Source organism: Solanum dulcamara, chromosome 10 (assembly GCF_947179165.1).
Source record: "Solanum dulcamara chromosome 10, daSolDulc1.2, whole genome shotgun sequence".
In the NCBI taxonomy this organism is placed as follows: Eukaryota; Viridiplantae; Streptophyta; class Magnoliopsida; order Solanales; family Solanaceae; genus Solanum; species Solanum dulcamara.
The window spans coordinates 32645024-32656091 of NC_077246.1; the positions used below are offsets into that span (position 1 = coordinate 32645024).

Genomic DNA, 11068 nt, shown 5'->3' on the forward strand with positions numbered 1-11068 from the left:
CCAGCACTAGTAGGTAGTACCTGATTGCCAGCTCTCCTGAGTAAATGCTTCCTTCCTTTGTACCAAAAGCCCATGGTAAGATTCCTAAAATTCATCTTGATATCTCCCAAAGTTAGTAACCATTGGACCCCCAGAACTACTCCATAGCACCCAAGTGGAAGGAGTAAGAAATCAACTGAAAATTCAGCCTCTTGCAGTAACTAAGTATTAGTGGTCATCTTGTTCACTTTCATGTTGTCATTTGCTACAGCAACCAACTGAGGTGGAGTAGACCTAACCTCACATCCTATTTGGCTAACTAACTTAGGATCAATGAAGTTGTGAGAACTCCTAGTGTCTATTAAGATGTTTAACCCCTTCTTTGAGTGATAACCAATCACTTTCAAGGTTATGTATCCTAATGATCCATTTAGTGCATGCATAGAGATCTCCATATGTTCTACAGGTTGGACCAATTCTAATTGATTACTACACTCTTCATATAACTATCTATTTGGTTCCTTCCTTACAACTTCTCCCTCTTGTATTTCCTCTGTCTCCTCTATCTCCAACAGATACAATTGCTTGGAAGTCTTGCACTTATGCCCAAGAATGTACTTCTCATTGCAAAATTAGTACAATCCCTTTGATATTTTCCCATTCATCTCCTATAGACTCAATGTTCTCCTATTCACTCCTAGAACCAATTGAACTACTAGCTCAAGGTTAAGGTAGAAGAGGTTTGCTATTGTAATTTCTTTGATCTGTGAACCTTCTTGAATTCACTTGGGAATGTGTTTGCACAGGTTATCTTACTGCATCTAAATAAGTTCCTTGCAGTCTTGCACTTCTGTAAAGAGGATTGGTCACCTTCACAACAATATTCAGTTCATGCCTCAGTCCGCCAATGAACTAACTTATAGCATTTTCCTGTGACAAATTCACTCTTGTCAAGTTCCTTTCAAACACAACTTGGTATTCCTTCACGCTATCCACTTGTTTGACCTACTTAATTTCCTCCACAGGGTCATCAAAATCATTCCCAAACCTTTCCACCATAGCCATAACATATTCACTCCAAGAAACAGGTTGATGAAATTGTCTATACCTCATAAAAAATAGGTGCCACTGAATAGCTTCAGCCTCTAATTATAGAGCAGCTACTCCTACCTTCTCATTTGCTGGAACTCCTTCCATGGAAAACAAATGCTCTAATTTTAAACATCCATGATCTTAAATCTTCCCCACTAAACCTCAAGAACTCCATCCTTGACCATCGATTGAAATTAGAATGTTGAGAATGGAAACTATTCTCCCTTTCCTTGTGTATCCTTTGCTGTGATTGTTCCCCTCGAGAAGGATTAGTCCCCATTACCATTGGTGATTTCTCCTTTCTGACTCCCCCAACTGTGACTTGATTCGTCATGTCGACCACTGCTTGATCTAATCTTTTCAGAGAAGAAACTTTTCTAGCCAAAGTGCCCACTTCTGTGATCAATTATCGCATCATCTCACGTAATTCAATTGTATCTGGTACTTCATTACTTGGATCTCCATATGATCGAGTACCCTTTGCCATTGCTACCAAGGAAGGAATAACTCTGATACCAATGTCACCTAATTACAGGAACCACGAAGGATTCGAGCATCAAGTGACTGATATTAGGAGGATTTACCTCAAGAAGATCAGCTAGAGAAGAATATTTGAGAGAGAAGAGAAATAAATTCTAAGAGAAAAGCTTGTGATTTCATAAATGATTGTAAAGGAATGTATACATCTATATATTGAATAAGAATGGACTGAACTTCTAACTAATTCTATTATCCTTGAACACTGTGCCTAACTGCCCCGTAACTAACTCTGAACAAACATTTGAACTAATAACTGGCAATTGGAAATGGCTAACTAATTGCTGAAAAGCTAACTAATTAATTCTGGCTCTCATCTCTTATTTCCTGTAACATGATGCCATTTCCTGCTTAATTGGGGTTGGCAAGACTGAAACGATTGGATTTACCAATAGAATGAGTTATAACCTTCTAAATGCTCGACTTCCTGATATTTAGTTAGATTGCAGAAGCTCTTAGCATTTTTCCAACGAAATTCCCAAATATAAATAGCCGGGGTGCGTGCTCATTGCCATGTAAAATGACCTTATCCCCAAAAGAACATCTTAACAATGGCAAATTTCATCAAAAAGAATAAGGTAAAAGCATCATCAACAGTTCAAAAGGAAGAATCTGAAGTAATTTCCAGGAGTTGTAGCTTCAGAAGGAGCACACTTGTAGTAATATAATCATAATACAAAAAACTAAATAGAAAACAATAGCAAACTAAATAGGAGTAATTAAAGATCTTCACAATTCCATCTGATGTCCTACAATTATACACTGAAACTAAGGAAACCTCAATCCATCAAGCCTCCAACAATAACTTAGTTCACACTCACACTGGAGAAGCTACTTTCAAAGTAAGCGTTCCCATAAATCAAATCATTTAGAAGGTAATCAAACAACAGTCAAGTAATCATCTATGTTGACCCACACAAATCACTCTGTACAGTAGTTTTCCAGTAAAGGGAAAACTGCCATCACAAAATCACGATCCCTTGGCCAATTTTTGTGCACTCATGAGGCTTTTAGTCAACCATATTGCCGTTTCTCTGGATGAAACTGCATCATCGCCAAATGGTTTCAGCACACCAGCAAGCTCATCAATTTTTTCCTGCTTGAGTAGTCGTGCACAAACCTCTAAAAGGGATTCCAGAGCTTCAGCTCTTTCATGAGTCGGACTTTCCCAGTCATTTTTGTGCCCATCACCAGCTAAGGCAGCTAGTGCCTTAAGCAGTGAAACCCTATCATCTAGTGCTTGACGTTTAGCATGTTCAACCATATTTGCATTCTTTTCTATCTCATCTTTAAGTGGGCTTGACCCATTTCTTTCAGAATCTATGCAGTCAACAACAACTTCTTTAAACTCGCCAACATTTTCACTTTCAGATGCATGACACCTTAGTTCAGCATCAGTATCAGATTTTGCAGGTCGTGTAGTTGATGAAGTGCTTTCTTCATCATAAGACTGTGTTTTCTCAGTGGAGCTTCCTCTAGACGAAATCATTCTGCTAGGCTTTGCAGAGATACAATCTAGTTCATTCAAGTCTGCTTCTCCACTGCCACTTGGAGTGCTCAACGCCTCAAGGTCTTTTGTTTTGTCATTCTCCCCTTCACCTTCTTCAGATTGTTGAACAAGCTCAACAGAAACTTTCTCTTGCTCTTCAGAGTGAGTATTTGCCATGAATCTTGACGAGTTTGGTGTATTTGTATTTCCTTCTTGCAAAAGAGGGTTGGATTGATCGCCTCCATTGCAAATAGCTAGCTCACAAGCATCCCAACATTTAGAATCCACACCATCTACAAATATCTTTGCTGAGTAGCTAGTGGGATCAACTCTCTTATTCTCGAGTTTGGCTTTAAATGTGTCATAGTTGTCTGATAAATTTCGTGGCCGAATGTTGTCCCTTTCATCAAAGTAAAAAACAGGACCCTTCTCTTTAAGCCCAAGAGGTTTGTCACTTTCATCAAAGTGAAAAACAGGACTCTTCTCTCTTAGCCTTAGAGGTCTGTCTCTTATGAATCTAGGACTGCCAGATTTTCTAGGTGATTGCTTTGTTTTTTCCTTTGGGCTATTTGGAGACTTCACTGGAAGAAAAGCAGATGAAGGGTTGCGGCAGCGAAGGAGGTATGGCTGCAAATGTTGATGCCTTAACAACTCCGCAGTCTGAAAGTGAAGATGAAAAAACAAATCAGAAAGAATGGTGATTTCAGATTTAATTGCATTTGAATATATGCAGCTTGCACTCACTGTTGGTCTGTGTTCAGGGCATTTCCTTAGCATGCTTTTAATAATCTGTTTCCTGGAAGCATTAACCCATTTTGTCAGTTTAATGATTAGTGGCTAGATAAACAACTATAAGTGCTAGTAGGAATAAGAATCACTTCTTAACAATGGTTGGAGGCTACTTACAAGTTGGAGGAATATATAATTGGAAGTGGTGATAAAGAACCTCTCTTTATTTTATTGATAAGTCCTGTCATGTCCTGCCGAATAAAAAAACCTGTCAATGTACCACACAAATAATATATAAAGGTAAAGAATGTATTATGACAGGTCAACGAACTGTAGCTCTAAATGGTGCTTGGTGCGCAGCAATCTCAAACATGCAGCATCCTACAATCACATCAAACTATTGTTTCAGTATTAAGGAAATAATAAAAAGGAAATGCATAACTTCGCCAGTTCTCTTACCAAGAGACCATATGTCAGATTTGTAGCCATATGGTATATCAGCAAGGAGCTCAGGACACATATAGTTTGGAGTACGAACAGCCTGTTTGGAGGCAACAAGTCACTAATACAAGTTATTGGCAAAGTTAGAACTAGTAGCATGTTCCTCAAACACATAAAGGCGGGGTATTTTATAATTGAAAACTACCATAAATAGAAGTAACAACAAGATGATATACTATAACTAAACAGAGCACCTGGTTTTCTCAACACTGGAGAGGGATGGGGTGCCCTCTAGCTAGTCACTACGTAAACATATGGAATCATTTATTGAGACGATCAAAGTTCATAGCTAATAAGCAGGAGTTAATTTTTCCACTACAGCTGTATGAATATAAAGAGAACTCGTACCGAGGAAGCAAGGCCTTCTCCATCTAAAAGTTTTGCGAATCCAAAATCACCTGTGTAGAAAAAGTAAACAAATTTGATTCACAGATACATAGAAGCAAGGAGAGTGCCATCATGCACTTGGTTGTCATTCTTACCTAGCCGGATGTCATTGTCCTTTGTGACAAAAATGTTAGATAACTGAAATAAATCGAAGTAGTTCATGTCAAAACATGTCATACTTGGAAAGCTCATTAATAGATCAGGGCCTGTTTATACCTTCACGTCTCTGTGTAGAACACGGTTGGAGTGCAGATAATTTACCACCAGTAATAGCTGAGTCAACCATTTGCAGAGTTTCTGCAGAGGAAAAAGTTGGTGAACACATAAACTTCAAGTGAACCATGCTAGTATGGAGAACCCATTATGATGGAAGTTTTATCTAAACTACCTCTTCTGGGAAGAGAGCTCCTCTAAACTTCCTTATGATCTTTGCCCTGATTACCCACAAAAAAAAATGTCATTGTCCTCATATTACACCATAAAACATGCCCATGATCTTATCGTTTTCAACCATGTAATTTAGGAAAAAGTGTCTAAAGATTCTTCATATACAAGCATCATAGGATAGTTCAATCTACAAATATGTTTTGACCATCTTTTGAGAGAAACATAAAATTAAAGTGTCAATAAGGAAAGCATAAATATGCTAGTAAGGCTAGGATAACCACTCACATATCTCCACCTTCACAATAGTTGGTTACGATGCATATCCAGTTCCCCTAAAAAAAAAAAAGCAAAGTCAATCCTGTTTTCAAACAACTTGACATAGAATTTTTCTCAAGTCAAGGATAATTATTCAGTTCCAAATCCTGTTCTAGACTCTGAATACCATAATACCTTGTCGACCCAAGCATCCTTGTACTCCACGATATATGGATGGCTTAACTTAGATATCAGATCCATCTGCCATAGAATAATAGATACACAAATATCATCAGATATCAATTAGCTTAACATTATGCAAACCTATCTACTCAACAAAGTATTATCCCATTTTATGTGGCCTAACTTGATGAGAATACTAAAGAAGAAGACAAGCTGAACGTGTGTGATTTCAAAGGTAAGACTAAATTTTTTCAATAGGTAAAGGTAAAACTTTACTTTTTTAAGCTAATATACCACCAGGCGAAGTCCTTCGTGGCTTAGTTTTTTTAAGAGGGAAGTGTCAAAAAAACACCTAAACTATTTTTTCTTTTGAATTTCATACCTAAACTATTGGGAGTGTGAGCTTCATACCTAAACTATCACTCATTAGTACCGGGGAGGAGTGGGGTAAGAAAAATGTTTTAAATTTTACTTTTTTTAAAAATAATTATTTTTGGGATGGTGATACTTTAATTATTAACTTTTAACTAATACTAATAGTTTATTTAATTTTTGTCAAGGTGGTATGTTTTATCTAATGAGTGATTAAAGTATAGGTGTTTAGGTGTTTGTCAAACTAATGAGTGATAGTTTAGGTATGAAACTCACACTCCCAATAGTTTAGGTATGAAACTCAAAAATGGAGATAGTTTAGATGTGCTTTGACACTTCACTCTTTTATTAATAATAATAATAAATCTCAAATAGAAAAGTACAAGGTAAGACTAAAGTTAATTTATCAATTGCATAGCTTTTCTTGACTTCAATGACTACTTGTAGTCAAAAGGTGTCACTGCAGCACTATCTTTTTGCTTCCATAAACTCGAGAGAATCTAGGCTGCAGAAGAAGGTTTTCTTATTAAAGGTCATCCCAACTTTGACAGGATAATGGCCACATAATAAGAGGGAATATTTATTTGACCCATTAAGCCATATAAAGTTCTTCACAAGGCATTTTAGGAGCAGCCACCTAAATAATACGACGTATGAAATCCGCTCCACATCGTAAAAGAAAGTGATGTTAGCATTTATTACAAGTTCCACAAGTAAAAAATGTGCAGAAACTTATCTAACCTAAGAGTTTCCATCAACTAAGTTCAGAAGTTTGCAAACTTTTGCTACAAGATTTTGGTTTGGATAGTCACACTAACAATAGTTTTCTACATTTCTTTCTCTAACAAAAATTATGGATAAATTCTGCTGCTACTCCTCTTGCACCCCAAATTATCAGCTCATGCCACCTTTGAAATCCCATTAATTACCTTCACTTATTTAATTTTTCCTTATGTATCTCTGGTTACCAAAGGATCTATTAATCAATAAACAAAAAAACAAAAAAAGTAATTAGTAAAGTTGTTGCCATGTGACTAGGACGTCACGGGTTCAAGCCTCGGAAACAGCCTCTGGCAGAAATACAAAGTAAGGTTGCGTACAATAGACCCTTTTGGTCGGGCCCTTCCCCGGACCCTGCGCATAACGGGAGCTTTAGTGCACCGGGCTGCCTTTTTTTATATTTCTACTTAAGCTTCATCCATAGTTACTCTAGGACATTGATCCCATACTTCATCCTGTTGAGAAGATCACAAAATGTATTAATCCATATTTACAGTACCAGTTAGAGGTTTCCAACACAGAGGTCACGGGAGACTCGTTTGGGATATCACTGAAGATCTTCACTGATCTACTTAACCATTTGTCTAATCATCATGATTCACCTACTAAGGAAGACCACCCATACAAAGAAGGGTTTGAATTGAAGGACTGTTCTTTCATATGTACAAGAGTAAAATAGTGAAAAACGACACGCCAAAAGAAATAGCAGTTCTGTGATATGAGAACGATGATCAATGCCTTGGCATTTGTTCAAAATGCTCTTATTTTTATAGGACTAGATTAACTAAGTTCTAATTTTGAAGAAAAAATTGCCTTCTATTATAAACCGAACTTCATCTCAAGGACATTCACAACTGAAGACCACTTTAAAGGGAAGATTAAGGAAATGCTTAACTTAAATTTGTGGAATATTTATTTCATAATAGAAAGAAAATGCAGCGGTTGGAAACAAAATTAGGTTGGGAACCAAATTAAGGGTGGAAAGGAAAGGACATTGATGGCTGAAGAGGAAAGACAACAATTTATCAAGTGTAATCCCACAATTGAGGTCTTAGAAAGTGGTATGTACGCAGCCTTACCCCTACCATGTGAAGGTAGAGAGGCTGTTTCAGACAAGGAAAAACATGGGCACAAAAATCCAAGACATGGTTATTGGCCTCAATTAGGCACTCAAAATATTGGATAATAGACGCAAACTATTGATGATAGATATCAACTTCTATTAGATCCTTATGATGGAACACTTTTGTCTAGTCTAGCTTCTCAATGTAAAAACTAAAAGGATCATTAAAATAGGCAACCTAACTTTAGGTTTCTCAGTTTAAGCATTGAATCATGTACAGTGCATTTGGTAGGAAGCTGAAGTCTCTGATCAAACCAACATCAAAATTAGGTAATATAGCCTCAAAACGAACCAAATTGATTATAAAAGAAGACAATATAATGAAGCATTTGAAGTGACCTCTTGATGTGCAGTACGTTTGAACTTGTCTGTCTGCTTTGCTAAAGGTATCTTCTTCAGAACATATCTAAAAGGAGGAAAAAATGAATCACAAAATCAATGTCCCATTCAAATAAAATCACATTTCTATTGCTTGTAAGTCAAAATAATTTTCAGAAAATATTAGTAGTGTCAATAACTTGAATATTGTACACAATGGGTTCAGTACTAGGCAGGGGCTTAAACTGAATCTGAAAAGGGTCATTTACAGGTGTATCATAATGTCACATAAATTGTGACTTCAAAACTACAAATGCAAGAAAATATTAATTGTGGGTTGGGTTTCTATCTAAGAGTAACTTGTGGCCAGCACAAATCATTTAATTTTCAAGATCTTCATCAGTGCATAACAATTGCCTTAGCTTTTAGTAGTTAGATATCAAGACTTTGTTTTTAGGCAATTAAGAGACATTTCCACAGCCAGTAAACCCCCTACTACCCAGCCGAAACGAAACTTAAACACAATGAATCTACTATATATGAGTAGAACAGTCCATCAAGAAGCATATCCCAATAGTCCTCTTGAAATGATTTCTTAAGCAGGCACCTACATATATATGTTATGTGAAGCAAATAGAAAAGAAGAAAATTGTTCCTTACTTCTTCTTCTCAGTAGTATGAAGAACAAGAAATGCTGTTCCAAAAGCTCCTCTTCCAATTTGCTCTACCACTTGATAATCATCTATCTTTGACTTGCTGCTACCATTCTGTGTCTCCATTCTACCCTCAAAACAAATTAAAGAAACTTGAGTGTCAATTCTTCAAGGAAAAGTTGGGATTATTGAAGTAAAGAAAGAAAGCTGTTGGAATGAATTTGCATAAAGCTACAAGGCTATAATGATGTTAAGCTGCAACAACTATGTGTCTATGTGTACGTGTGTGTGAGAGAGAAAAATAAAGACAAAGAAGAGGGCCCAGAGGGAAGAAAAGAGCAGGGGGGGTTGGTTGGGCTTGGAATTCTAGGAAAACAACAAAATTCAAACCATTCGCAAATTTAATTGGAAAAGTCAAATTTTACCCCTTGCAAAGAATTTTTGGCTTTTGTTTTAAATTATGAATCAATACTTATATTTTATACCTATTTCAAATTATTTTAAAGTAATTTAATTATGTAAATAATTGTTATCGAATTATATAATCAGGTCCATTCTTTCTTTAGTTTTGATGCAAATCAGGGAAGATTAGTCTAATTACAAATTCCTAATTAGTCTCAAATTCATAGTCAATCTTTTGACAAATTAAAAGAATAGGAAAAAGTGTTTAGCCTCGTCACACATGAGTGGTGTAGAAATAAATTGAGTCTTATCGCACCATGTTGGTTTCATAATAGTATGAGCACTAACTAAAATTAATAATTCCTGAGAGAGACATAGTCCTAAAGCAACAAGTAAATTAACAAGGGAATATATAGAAAATGGTACGTGTGTGTGTATGATAGAAAAGAAAGAACGTTTTGTAGGGAAGAGCCAACAAAAAGAAGTGGGGGGCCAATTAAAGACCTTTGCTTGCAATTCCAGAATCAATAAAAGGGTGTTGGAATTGACCATTTCACACAAGAAGGAAAATTGAACATCTTCTAATTGGGTCACAGCCATGATGTCACTATCCTCAACTTACATGGAAGAATTGAATAGCAGGACCCCAAACGTATTTTTTAAGGATTGGGATTTATTTTTATTTATTTTTTTCCCAAGAAAAAATAGTAATTCTAGGCTTAGCAAATACACGAAGACCTTTTGTATTTTTTAAATTGAGGGCTTTCTTTTAATATTTTTTTTAAAACATTCCTCTTTTTTTTTCTTTCTTCTTCCCGGAGAATCATTATTTTACTCCCAAGTTCTCTTGTTTCTTTATTTTCTATATGTGTAATTGTCGTTGGAAGTTAAACCTTAAGCATATATACGTATTGACAATAAAATTTACGTCGAGAAAATAATAATCAAGACTGGAAAAATATTACCACAATCATAGTATTTAATTTTAAAATATAAGTGGTACAATCTCTATGAATCCTCTGATTCATCTTTTCAAATATAAATTCAAGGGCTCCGGAGCTTGATCTTGAATATTGTTGAACTTGCTGGATTTGATCTCAACTTGTACTTCAATTCAAGAATTTTTGGGTTTGATCTTGAATCTTGTGGTCTTGATCTTGATTTGTGGATTTGATGAACTTGATCTTCACTTGTTCTTGAACTCTATGATCTTGATCTTCACTTGTTCTTGTTCTTGAACTTGATCTTTACTTGTACTTGATTCAAGGGCTTTTGGGATTGTTCCTGAATCTGGTGGTCTTGATCTTGATTTGTGGATTTGATGAACTTGATCTTCACTTGTTCTTGAATTTGACGATCTTGATCTTTACTTGTTCTTGAACTTGATCTTGACTTATATTTGCATTCAAGAATTTTTGGATTTGTTCTTAAATCTGGTGGTCTTGATCTTGAGTTGTTCTTGAACTTAAATGCTTGAGTTTTTGAACTCTTGAACTTGTAGCTTGTAGAGAAATCTGCGGCGTTTGATCCACGAGCTCTCTCAGACTTCTTGTTAGAATTCTAGTGTATTTTTTAAATTATGAGGACCTCTATTTATATTTATGAAATAGAGGAGTTGTGATAAGAACAAGCTTTCCTTCGGCCAATCAGATTTAAGTGACATGGCATATTGGGCTTTAGCAAAGTGGGATTGTCATTTTGACACATGGCATGATCCTATTTACTTATTTGTTTGACTTGACATGACACATCACTTGACACGTGTCACCAAAATGGGCCTCTAAGATGATATGATATTAGGCTTAGCAAAGTGGATTCATCATTTGTAGCCCAAATCAATGTACTAGCCCATTAAAATTGGACTTTAATTAAATTCATATT

General features: G+C 35.9%; 1 protein-coding gene across 1 annotated transcript; it reads right to left on the reverse strand.

Annotated features, from left to right (window-relative positions):
• Positions 1–2221: 2221 nt before the first annotated feature.
• On the reverse strand, positions 2222–9067 carry LOC129870142 (serine/threonine-protein kinase Nek6-like). Its single transcript, XM_055944760.1, has 13 exons — positions 8793–9067; positions 8154–8220; positions 5552–5617; positions 5387–5433; positions 5103–5148; positions 4931–5011; positions 4810–4852; positions 4676–4725; positions 4286–4367; positions 4158–4207; positions 4004–4077; positions 3842–3893; positions 2222–3757 (listed from the first exon to the last, which is right to left on the reverse strand). The coding sequence occupies exons 1-13, from the start codon at positions 8909–8911 to the stop codon at positions 2579–2581; spliced, it is 1956 nt and encodes a 651-aa protein (XP_055800735.1). The 5' UTR covers positions 8912–9067; the 3' UTR covers positions 2222–2578.
• Positions 9068–11068: the final 2001 nt, after the last annotated feature.